Consider the following 12,639-nt stretch of genomic DNA (forward strand, 5'->3'; position numbering starts at 1 on the left):
GCAGGGCCAGAGTCAGAGTTTGAATAGCTTCATTTCCAATCTGGTGTTTTTTTAAACAATGACAGTAGCAGCAACAGCCATTGCTACTGCTAGGTGCCCACTTGGTGCCAGGCACTGCTGCACACTTCACTGAGGCAGCTGGGTCAGGAGCTGGGGCAGGGGCCGGCCAAGGAGACGTGAAGCAGACACCTCGCCCCGCCCTTCTTCATTACCCGCTCCTCTTTGTTGAAGAGTTTGTTGAGGATGTCTCCACCCGCACCTTGCTCAGGCGCCTTGGCCAGTGGCTGTTGTGCTCTCGGCCAGCTGTGTTGTCATCTCCTCTGTCCCCACAACTCCCCTCCCACTACATTATTTGCCATAAAAACAATAATACAATATCAGTAAAAGGCTTTTTTTTAAAAATCACCACTCTGAATCTCACCATCTTAGCCCAACAGCTGTGTAATTTTTCTGTCTTGTTCAAATCTCTGCCCATATGTCTGTAGTGCACATTTTTACACGCTTGTCATTGGGATGTGGAGAGCGTTCGGGATTCTGCTTCATTTCCTTGTGCTGTTCCGTGTGCTGTGCTGGTTATAATTATGTTTATTGCTTGCAGAAGTCTGTTGAGTGGCCCCGGATTGCTGGGCTGTTTGTTTCCAGATCACAGTTATTATAAATAATACTACATTGGAAAACGCAATGCTTATAGTTATGTTTTTTTTTTTTTCCTCTTGAGTCATATTCTTTAGAGTAAATACTCAGAAGTGGTTAAAGAAAAGGGGATTGACATAACCTCGTTTGGAAAGATGATTTTACTGCTGCTGGTGTCCCGTGTCAGTGCATGTGTTTATTTATGAATTACTATAGGCCAGACAACTTGGCCCGTATCATCTCATGTAACTCTCTTATTTGCCCTTCAAGTAAGTGTTATTATCTCCATATTTTTTAAAATCCAGGAACCTGCTGTCAGTGTTCAAAGGGGTTAGTAACTTGCCTGAAGTCATAGAACTAATGAGGGGTAGAGATACTTGTGAACTTTGATGGACTATGACCCCAGTCTCCTTTTCATGAGATAAAGTTGAAAGTTTTTTGAGGTTTTTTTTTTAGTACTGGCGATGGAACTCAGGGTCACTCAACCACGAGCCACATCCCTAGCCCTGTTTTGTATTTTATTGAGAGACAGGGTCTCATTGAGTTGCTTAGCGCCTCACTTTTGCTGAGGCTGGCTTTGAACTTGAGATCCTCCTATTTTAGCCTCCCGAGCTACTGGGATTATAGGCATGTGCCACCGTGCCTGGTTGTTTCCGAGTTTTTGCTTCCTTGTGAGCATTACTAAAATCAACACATTTGGGGCCAATTTAACAGATGTTTAACATTACCGTCTCATTTTAATGTGCATTCTGACCTCTGATCTTCCAGTGGCCTACAGCCCTGTGGAATTCAGAGGAATGGGGCTTCGAAGTCCCCAGCTCTGTTTTGTCAGTGTGTTGGCAGCTGAAGAGAGTATCTGGGTGCCAGATGGTTTTTAGAAACAGAGAGGCTCGTGGATCCGCACCCTTCAATCAACATATCAGTCTGTAGTTGACTCATGCATGATTTCAGCCCCCTGGATCTGCCCAGGTTTGATCAGGGGAGAGAGGGAGGGAAGAGAGGAGTGGGCCCTTTTGGAGACCCCTCCGACCAGTGAGGGAAGTGCCAGCTTTCACAGCTGTTGGAGAATGGAGTGGTCGAGCATGAAGTTGGGAGTGTCTTTCTCCAAGTCACAGGTCGCTATCTTGGGCCCTGCTCGGTGGTTTTAAGAAGCTTGAGCAGGTTGCCGGTTTTTGGAAATCTGGACATTTCACATAAAAATCTTGGAATTTCTGGTTTCTCTTGAAAAACTGGGAGGACGGGGCCACCCTGAGCTTGCAGTCCCGCTTGGCAGCAGCCACTGAGCCATGAGGAGGAGCTGCCTGTCTTGGGTGGGACACCTGGAGTCCTGCTTGCTGTCGGCTCCTCCCAGCTGTGTCTCCGGTTTGCCTTGAACTTGGTGTGCTCCCACCAAGCCTGAATGGACTGGGAGGGGATGCGGCTGGCACCCCAGGGGCTGGAGGTGGTGTCGGCCCAGCTGCAGGGGCCCAAGGCCCACTCTCACTCGTGCAAACCAAGCAAGCAGCAGTACTTGGCCTCCATGGACACCCTGGGGCCGAGCACCTGGGCCAGCTGGACCATTGCCAGAGAGTCAGAGTCAAGCAGGACTTAGGAGCAAGATGATAAGTGTTCACAAAATCTGCCCCCCCCACTACCACATGAAAACAGAACTCATAAAACCCCAAACAGGGAGATCTCCTGGGACAGGAATGGGAGAGAAAACTACACATGGCAGGCTGGGGCCGGGGCTCAGCGGTAGCGCACTCCCCTGGCACGTGTGAGGCACTGGGTTCAATTCTCAGCACCACATAAAAATAAATAAATTAAAGGTCGGTCTATCTATCTATCTATCTATCAATCTATCTATCTATCTGGCAAGTGTGTGCAGCCAGCAGCCCTCAGATCATGGTGAGCAGCAGGGACTAGCTGTTCATGTCCAAGGCGACAGAATTTACCTTGCTGTGGGAGGAGGGTACTAGGTAAGAGGATGGCCTTATTCCTAGCAGGGGCTGACATTTCTCTCTGATGGCCAGATATGTGACTTTCCTGGAGCCACTTGCCTGGAGCCCAGGGAAGAAAGGGAAGGCTCCTGGGTAGAAAGGGAAACAGTGTTGTGCTGGGTATGCGCTTCCCAAACTGTCCCCTGTGTGCTCCCCTGTTGCTCCCCTGTGTCGTCTTTATGAGGGGGCATTCTGAGCAAACCGATGGTAGGAAAAACGACCCTAGGGTCTTAGTTAATCTCCTTAAGGGGCTAAGTAGCAGGACTTAGCCGTCTATTCATGAAGGGATCCTGAATACCCTAACTGGGGACACACTGCAGGTGCTCAGAGGACTCATGGGTGAGGAAGCTGCATGTCACAGAATCAGGGTGCAAGAGAGAAAGGGTCATTAGAAGGCCACTGTGGCTTCTTCCCTCCTCTCCCAGATGTGGGAACAGAGGCCGGAGGTTTGCTTAAGATCACGCAGCTGGGCAGCACAGATGCAGGCCTGGGCAGAGTCTCGGGCTCCTCCTGCTTCACTTTGGAAGCCTGAGGTTTCCTTCTTTATAAAATGGAGAGTCACCTAGAGACTGTGTAGTACCGCCTCCTCCTCTTTCTGTCTGTGTTCTAAGGCATGGCTGTGACTGGTTCCTTGACAGTGAATTCCACCTGGAGGGTGGGGACAGCTGTAGGTGAGAGCATGCTTCTAGAGCCAGCCTGTCCAGCATGGGATCCCAGCTTCATCACTTACTGCCTGTGTGAATGGGCAGCCCATTTACTCTCTGTGCCTCTGTTCCCACAGCTGTGTGACAGGGCTAAAAGCTCACTGGACTAGAGCAAGGATTAGAGATAAAGCATTTTAAAGCCTCTAGAGAAATGTCTGCCACATTCAAAGCCCCCCAAATGTTTACTGCCATTATTATTATAGAGCCGATTGTGTTTCCCTTTGAACTCACCATTGAACTTGAACCTTATCTTTAGAGTCTACCTAGCATGTAACAGCATGCATTTCTGTCTGTTTCCCAATCTTGTTCTGGCTCATTTAACTCTTTGGCTCTCATTTTCACCATCCTCCTGGTTCTACATGCTACTGTATCTACACATGACTGTAAACTATTTCACAATAACTTTGGAGAAAACAAGTTAAGGAAAACATTGCCCTACACATTGATTTAGACTGGCCCAGGGTGTAGTCTAGAATGATACGGAATTAGAAGGTGAACTGTGCTATTAAAAAATCACAGCTAATAATTTTGAAGGAGTATTGTGCTAGCCATTGTCATGCATGCCTTACCTTAAACGTAACAATGATCCTGTGCAGCAAGGTCTATTATTTTTTATTTTGCAGTTTAGGAACTGAGGCTCAGAGAAGTAAAGTGACCAAGGCAGAGGTTGCCAGCTGCACACAGCATAGTCGGGATTCCTGATTCCAGAGCACACCCTGTTACACCATGTTCCCTTAAGCTCTTGGGGGACAAAGAGGAATAGATTCTGTCAGCTGATTGGTGCTCTTTGTTCTTGTCCCTCATCCTCCCTTCCCATTTCCTCTCCTTTCTCGCAGAGCCCATGCGGGCACCCAAAGGCCTGGCTTTCGCTGAGATCTTGGCTCGCCAGCTGACCCTGCAGTGGGAACCACTGGGCTACAATGTGACACGATGCCACACCTACACGGTGTCCCTGTGCTATTACTACACCCTGGGCAGCAGCCACAACCAGACCGTCCGCGAGTGTGTCAAGATGGAGCGGGGCGTCAACCGCTACACCATCAAGAACCTGCTGCCCTACCGGGACGTCCACGTGCGCCTGGTCCTCAGTAACCCCGAGGGGCGCAAGGAGGGCAAGGAGGTCACCTTTCAGACTGATGAGGATGGTAAGGGCGCCCGGGCCCCCGAGTTCCTCCCCCAAATCCTACATCTGAGACTCAAGTTTATTATACAGAATTTTTTGCTTAGGATGAAACAGCTGTATTCCACAAAGCAATGAGAGCTAATAGTTATTCTCTGGAGGACCGTGGGTTAGAGTGGTATAATTTCATTCTTAAGCATTTGGAAGAGTTTAGTAGGGAAGGGATTTGGGACTAGAGTTTTCTTTGTGGCAAGGCTTTAAATAATAGTTTTAATTTGAAAATAGATACTGGAATATTCAAATTTTCTTTGTATACTGTGATTTTTCAAGAACTTTGCTCCTTTCACCTAAATTGTGACATGTCTTGACATAAAACATTTGTTTATAAATTCTCCTTTATTTAATACCTATATACTCTGTAATCTGTAATGATAGCCCCTTTTTCTTTTCTGATACAGATAATTTGTATTTTCTGTCTTTTTTTTCTTATTTACTCTTGCTTGGGATTTATAAATTTTGTTAATTTTTTCAAAGAGCCAACTTTGGCTTAGTTGATTTTTTTTCCCCCCCATGGAATTGAACCCAGGGATGCTCTACCTCTGAGCTACATACCCTGCCCTTTTAAAATGTTTTATTTTGAGGCAGAGTCTTGCTAAGTTGCTGAGGTTGGCCTTGAACTTGTGATCCTCCTGCCTTGGCCTTTGGAGTAGCTGGGATTGTACTCATGCACCTCTGGGCTTGGCAATATTTCATTTTGTATTCTTTCTTTTTTTAAAAAATATTTTATTTGGATTTGATTTGCTGTTGTTTTTTAGCTTTTGGGGCTGGAAGATGTCTTAGATCAATAGTTTTGAGCCTCCATTTCTAACATGCACTTAAAGCCACACGTTTCCTTTTAATCCCTTCTTTATGTGCATCCCATGAGGTTTTTTTTGTTTGTTTTTAGTTGTAAATGGACACAATACCTTTATTTATTTTTATGGGGTGCTGAGGATCGAACCCAGTGCCTCACACATGCTAGGCAAGCGCTCTACACTAAGCCACAACTCCAACCCCAGGTCTTTTTTTTTTTGGTAATGCTGGGAACCAAGGCCTCTCAGATGCTAAGCAAATCTCCGAGTTATATCCCCAGCTTTCATTAGTTTTGATATGTCTCATCTTCATTATCATTCAGTTCAAAATATTTTCTAATTTTTTATGATTTCTTCTCTGACTCAAGAGTTATTTAGAATTATATTGCTTAATTTTTAAGCAATTAGGACTTCTAATTATCTTTTTGTTATTGATTTCCAGCTTAATCCCACTGTGGTCAGAGTACATACTCTAAATTTAGCCTTTTGAAATTTGATTCTTACTTTATGGTCCCAGCATGTGGTTGAATTTTGGTAAATGACCCATGTGTGCCTGAAAAAAAAAAAATTGCTTTCCATCATTTTTGGGGACAGTGTGCTAAATCTGCCAGACTCATCTTTACTGAGCACTTACTGTACATCAGACACTAGGCTGAATGTTTTTCATCTATTAATGGCTATATAATCGCCGTGACAACCTATGTGATAGGCTACTGTCTTCACTTTACAGATGAGGTCACATAGCTAGTTGGTAGGCAGCAGAGCTGGTTTCAAACCTGGCCATCTGGTTTCCAAGTTGTCATTATCTATTTATTTATTTTAAATGCTGGGGATCAAATCCAGGGTCTTGCTCATGCTAAGTGTGCACTGAGCCCCACCCCCACCCCTGAGAGTTGTCCTTCTCAACCCCTGCAGTTTCATACCAGGACAGGTTCAAAGCCTTCCCTTTAGATTCCTGCAAACCCCAGGTGCCCCTAAGCTCCCTGGTGGAGGATTTTCTTGCTGCCCTACACTGTGCAGTTTTCTCTTCTGCACAGCACTGGCCCAGACACAAAGGCAGCCCCTTTTTTGCTTTCTACAAAACTCCATCACCCAAGGCAGTGTGTGTGCCCCGTGCTGAGCATCTTCCAGTGGTAATGAGGACCGGCTGTGATGATTCTGAGACGTTGCAAGCAACCTCAGGCTGAACGTCAGACCACCCCCTTTTCAAAGTCTGTTGACCTCTGCATCCCCCACTTCCGGGTTTGTTATGGCTGCCTCACCCTCGATGGTCTCACTTGGGCCACTTGATCTTCTTTTTTCTCTTCTCCCCCCTCCTATAATGGTTGTTGTTGTTGTTGTTGTTATTATTATTATTATTATTATTTTTTTTTTTACTTTTCCTCAAAGTATTAATAAAATATTTACAGAAATTGTATCTTGGGGAGGTCCTGAGGATTGAACCCAGGGAGTTTCATGGGGCCTCACTAAGTTGCTAAGCCTGACCTTGAATTTGTGATCTTCCTACCTCAGTCTCCTGAGCCTCTGGGATGACGGGTGTGCACCACGGTGCCCAGTTTATAGAAAGCATCTTAAATGGTCAGCCAATGAATTGTCACTTGAAGAAACCCATGCCCAGACCAGGAAATGACATTGCCAATGCCCCAGGAAGCTCCTTTTTTTGCTTTCTCCTGGTCACTACCTCCCAAGGGTAACCATTATGCCTACCTGTAACAACAGATTGATTTTCTTGGTTGGGACTTTATCGAATGGAAGCAGAGAGCATTCTTTATCTACCCAACTTCTCTCTCTCAACTTCATGCTTGAGAGACTCAGCCACATCGTACGTGCCGTCCTGGGGAGTTCAGTTCTCACTGCTGAATAGCTCATTATGGGGATAAATATACTGAATTAAAAAAAAAATCCTGTTTACTGTTGTTGAGTGTTTGGGTTGCTTCCGATTTTTGTCTATTTTGAAGAATGCTTATAGTTTGAAAATATTTTCTCTTGGTGGATATACACATTTCTGATGGGTTTACTCCTCGGAGTGGAACAGCTAGGTAACGGGACATATGTTTCTCTTTAGTAGATCTTGCCAGACGGTTTCCCAAAGTGGTGGGCCCAGCGCACACTCTGCTGGCAGGTGTGAACATTTTGGTTGCTTTGTGTCCTCATCAACACGAGAAATCGTCTTTTTTTCATTTTGCCATCTTGATGGACAGACAGTGGTCTCCTGAGCTATTTGTTTCCCCACAGAACAGCTTAGATTACGTTGACTGTCACCTCCGCTTCCGCCTTCTCTGCCTGAGGACTTGAGCTTCCCCACAATGCTCTGTCAAGGTGTTTTTCCAACCTGAGGCTGTCTTCTTCCCGAGTGAAACCCCTCTGCTTGCTGTTAGGAGTACACATTAAAACAGAAACCCAAACAGAATCAGACCATGCCTGGAAGTGTTTATGCTCAGCTCTTAACAGTATTTATGCTTGGGTGATGCAATTGTAGGTGTTGTTAATTTTCTTTATGTTCAGTTAGACTTTTTTTTTTTTTTTTCATCGAACATATTGTGAATGTAATTAGACAGTTTTAGATGAGAAAACACTTCCAACCCGTACTCCTGATACCCGAGTGCAATTGTTGTTTTCATTTTTCTGGCAAATATCTATATTTTCTGACAACTTCCCAGCTGGAGCCAAATAGGAGCCGTCACACATTCCTCTGGGGGCACCGTGACCCTGCACAGCAGTGAAAATACCAGCTGCCCCTTTGGAGAGCTCGGGAATGAGTCAAGTCACAGGAGGTTGATATTCCCCTTCAGGCTTTATGTACATCATGTTATCTAGGCCTGGTTAGGGAGGGGGTTTCGTCATCCCCACTTCATGGATGAGGAAACCAAGGCTTCACGAGGGGAAGAGGAGTTCAAGTGGACGAGCAGGGGAGTGGTGAGGTTGGAATGTGCATCCAAGTATTTGGAGCCCAGACCCACTTTCCTCTGCCTTTTCCCCCTCACAGTGCCTGGTGGGATTGCGGCTGAGTCCTTGACCTTCACGCCACTGGAGGACATGATCTTCCTCAAGTGGGAGGAGCCCCAGGAACCCAACGGCCTCATCACTCAGTATGAGGTGAATGGAGGCCCCGTGGTCAGGGGCTGTACCCTGTGGGTTCCTTGTTAGGGGGGTCTGGGGACATGAATGAGAGGCAAGGTACCCAGGAACCTGGCCTGAGGGGAACCCCCAGTCCCCCTAGCCCAGCTGGCTCCTCGGGAGCTTGGTAGGTGGGAGTTGGCAACATGGGTCCCTGTCCCATGCTGGCCTGCCTGCCTGCCTGCCCTGCCCCCAGATCAGCTACCAGAGCATCGAGTCCTCAGACCCTGCAGTGAACGTGCCAGGCCCCCGGCGTACCATCTCCAAGCTCCGCAATGAGACCTACCACGTCTTCTCGAACCTGCACCCAGGCACCACCTACCTGTTCTCCGTGAGGGCTCGCACGGGCAAAGGCTTTGGCCAGGCAGCGCTCACTGAGATCACCACCAACATCTCGGGTGAGCCCTGCAGCCCAGCCTGGCCCGAGGAGGTAGCCCAGAATGCCAGCCTTCTGTGAGCAGAGGTGGGATGGGGTGGCCTGAGGGTGCTTCCAGAGGACTCCTGCTGAGATAAATGTGCCTTCTGGGGTTGAAGTCAGGGGTCAGGGAGGTCTAAACCCGAAGAGGCAGGAGACCCCTGGTGGATTCAGAGGTTGAGATGGGGTTAGTGCTCAGGGTCAGGGGCCAATGAAGCCAAGGAGATCAAGACATCAGGGGAAGAGCTCTGAGGGCAGGGGTCAGGGGGCTGAGGGGCTGGCCTTTCTGATCCAGTGGCCAGGTGACACTCCATACTTGCGTCCCTGTCCCCCTCTCCAGCTCCCAGCTTTGACTATGCTGACATGCCGGCACCCCTGGGCGAGTCGGAGAACACCATCACCGTGCTCCTGAGGCCTGCACAGGGCCGTGGCGCGCCTATCAGGTGGGACAGCCCTCGAGGAACGGCGGGAGATCAGGGCCACAGGGAAGAGCCCCTTGCTCCGACCCACAGCCCCCACTCAGGCCTCAGTCTTCCAACTTGGCCTCAAAGTGGAGGAGGATGTTCTGTGCTCCAGGCAGGTGGAACATCAGTGCTCTCTCCCCTGAGTCATGGGTCTCTGAGGGTAACTGTCAGGAGTTCTCTGGACACTGTCCAGCTTGCAGAGGGACCTGCCCAGGCCTCTGCAGGGGGCTTCTTCAGATACCCTGGAGAGGTGAAACCACAGGCCTCGTGTAGTCTAGCTTCGTTCCTGGAGATACAGGAGTGGGCTCTCTAGAAGACAAGTGCAGCTGGCCACAGAGGGCTGCCTCTCTGGGGTGGCTGCGTGCTCAGCTTCTTTGCGTCTTTCTCCGCAGAAGAAGCTGGGCTGCTGAGGCCATGGTGGGGGAAGGTTCTGGAGTGGAGATGGGGTATGTGAGAGTAGGGCGAGCCTGGGTGTGTGCGCGTGTGATGTGTGGTGTGGCGGTGAGTGTGCATGAGGGTTTTCAGGCACGCGTGTGCACGTACTCCTATCAGCCAGACACTGTGCGAGGGACTTTACATGCACTAAGTCACTTTGTCCTCTTGCAACTCTGGAGTGTGTTTTACCTGCCCCCAAGGCTGCATGGCCATACGGGCTAGGATTTGGACTGTGGGTCTGTCTGCAAATCTTGTCTCTTATGGATATCCCCCTCCTCCTCATCTTCCCCTCTGGTGGACCCTTTTCCTCCTCAAAGGTGCATGCACTGGGAGAGGGTGACAACCTTCAGTGGTGGGGGTGTGAGTGTCCTCGTCGCCTCCAGCGAGGGAGTGGGCTGCCCAGGTGACCCAGGAAGTCCCTTGCCTCTTTCCTGCTTCTTCCTCCTGTCCTCCTCACCTGCTCTGCTGCAAATCCTGTCCTGGGAAGATTCTGAGACCCTCAGGAGAGGCTCAGGAAGAACTCAGGGTATCTGCAGGGCATTTTGCTTTTAGCTGGGGCCTTGGGACCCTTGTGCAGCCGAATGAGGAAGGAGCTGGAACATGCTTCTCCTTTTCTTGTCCCCTTGTGGGATTCTGTAAGCTGAACTGGTTGGAGTCCTGCAGGGACCGTGACAAGGCTGCATGGGGCCTTTGGAGGTGGGACTTTGTAGGAGGAGGGAGGCAGGATGCTGAACGACCCTGGGCCTGTCCTCTTACCTCCCTGAGCCTCTCTTATTGCACCATGGGGGGCCACTGCCAGTTAGGATTTTCTTTGTATGACTAGTGATAATTGTTATCATTCCTGGTGGGACTTGGGACTGGGAGAGGCCTGACCTCAGTTTGGGGAAGCAGAGGCTGAGAGGGGCTTGGACTGGTGTTTGTAATGGGTTAGTGACAGGCAGTGGGCTGGTGACCAATACTCTGGGATGATTCCTGCAACTTAAAAGCTCAAAAGTAACAACTGGAGATCCAGGAAAAGGCTTTTCTGCTTTCCAGAGCAGAGGCTGTGAGTAGGGGATGTCACACGGTGAGACATGACTGAGGCTGTCATGGGAAGTATTTAAATTTGTCAGCATTCATGTATTTACTCTCCACAGAGGATTTGGAGGAGCTCACAGCAAAAGCCTATTCAGTAAAGAGATAAAACACAAGCTCAGACATCGGAGCAGGGAGCACTAGTCAGGGCCAGTGTGCAGGAACCGGGAACAGCCGGCTCTGGTTTGCAGAGGGGCTGCCTCAGGGTGGAGGGTATGTGAGAGGGCATACAGGGGTGTCCTCGTTTGCCTAGTGACCTTCACTTCCCAGAGGAGGTCAGCTCCAGGAAGCCCAGATCCTCTGTACCCAGCATAGGGCCCCTAGTTTGAATGCAATAAAAACTTTCTGAATGAATGAATGAAATTGTTCTAACCCTGTTCATAATTGGCTGAGGCCCAGAAAGGAGCCATTGGTAGTTTTGGTTTCCCAGGTCCCATGTCCCACATAGGAGGACTCACTACGGCAGGGTAGGCCCTAGGCTTGGTTCAGTTGAGCAGGACCACGATTCTCTCAGTCCTGCTTACTAGTAGGAATGACAGCTGGCATGCACGGGCTGCTTCTGACATGTGTCTGCTCTTTGTGTCCATATCCTGGACTACTCCCATTTTACAGAGGAGGAAACTGAGGCCCAGGGAGGTTAAGTGACTGGCCCAGCTAGGAAGGAGCAGAGTTAAGATTAGTCCTCAGGTAGGCCTGACCCCAAAGCTCACACACTCAGCCACCAGACAGCTCTCCTGGTCCTCTGGCCTGCTGCGATCACTTGCGCTGTCCCCTCCCTGTCCAGTGTGTACCAGGTAATTGTGGAGGAGGATCGGCCGCGGCGGCTGCGGCGGGAGCCAGGTGGCCAGGACTGCTTCCCAGTGCCTCTGACCTTCGAGGCAGCGCTGGCTCGTGGCCTAATGCACTACTTTGGGGCCGAACTGGCGGCCAGCAGTCTGCCTGAGGCCATGCCCTTCACCGTGGGTGACAACCAGACCTACCGTGGTTTTTGGAATCCACCACTTGAGCCCAGGAAGGCCTACCTCATCTACTTCCAGGCAGCAAGCCACCTGAAAGGGGTGAGGGACTCATCAGGGCAGAGGTGAAGGAGGGTGGGGTGCTGGGTGGAAGGCTGGGGACACCCTGCAGTGGCCCTTCCACAGAGGTCTGAGACCCAGGCCCTGCCCCTTCCTATAGCCTGGCCTTCTTCCCTTGATTCCTTACCTTCTGGCCTCGTCCTTGTCCCTTCCTGAGGCCCTTCCTTCTGCCTCAGGTGCCTCTGTTACCCAGAGATCATCATCTTAGGTTCCCCCTTTCACGTATTGAGGTCTAGGTCTGGTCTCCTCACCAGGCCCCGCCTTCTCTCTGAGACCCCGCCCTATTCTCCAGGCTCCTCCCTCCTCAGATTATTCCTTCCTTGATGGCTCCTTTCCTGCCAGGCCTGTGGACATGGGCCCACCCCCATTCTGGAGGCCCCACCCCCATTCCTCAGGCCCCACCCCTTCCCATGCTGTCTCAGCTGATTTTCTTAAGGCACTGCCCTGTTTGCAGGCCCCTCCCTCTGGGCCACGCCTCCCATCCTGCTGGGCAAGAGTATCCTTAGTTTTCATACTAGAGGGCACCCTGATTAGGCCCAAGACACCGTGAGGTTCCTGTCCTGGGAGGGTGAGACCTGTTTTCTGTGGTGTTGAGGTCCTTCCCCACCTGTGCTTCCAGGAAACCCGGCTGAACTGCATCCGAATCGCCAGGAAAGGTGAGTCCCTCTGAGTTGTTGAGGCCTGCACTGGAGGGTTTCTTACCTGTGGCTTTGGGGAGGGGCTCCTGGCCACCCAGGGGCTGTGGGACCACAGTAGGGCAGCAACAGTGGT

At 49.9% G+C, this 12,639-nt stretch overlaps 1 protein-coding gene across 3 annotated transcripts in view; it reads left to right on the plus strand.

The window, feature by feature from the left end:
• Ptpru (protein tyrosine phosphatase receptor type U) overlaps positions 1–12,639 on the plus strand; it is a 73,534-nt gene that overhangs the window by 25,481 nt on the left and 35,414 nt on the right. For all 3 annotated transcript variants that reach the window (XM_026391698.2, XM_026391699.2, XM_026391700.2), the window contains exons 8-13: positions 4,153–4,461; positions 8,274–8,383; positions 8,601–8,802; positions 9,160–9,262; positions 11,577–11,850; positions 12,488–12,524. In XM_026391698.2, the coding sequence (XP_026247483.1) occupies positions 4,153–4,461; positions 8,274–8,383; positions 8,601–8,802; positions 9,160–9,262; positions 11,577–11,850; positions 12,488–12,524 (1,035 nt within the window). The remainder of the gene's footprint in view (positions 1–4,152; positions 4,462–8,273; positions 8,384–8,600; positions 8,803–9,159; positions 9,263–11,576; positions 11,851–12,487; positions 12,525–12,639) is intronic.

Source organism: Urocitellus parryii, chromosome 11 (assembly GCF_045843805.1).
Source record: "Urocitellus parryii isolate mUroPar1 chromosome 11, mUroPar1.hap1, whole genome shotgun sequence".
NCBI lineage: Eukaryota > Metazoa > Chordata > Mammalia > Rodentia > Sciuridae > Urocitellus > Urocitellus parryii.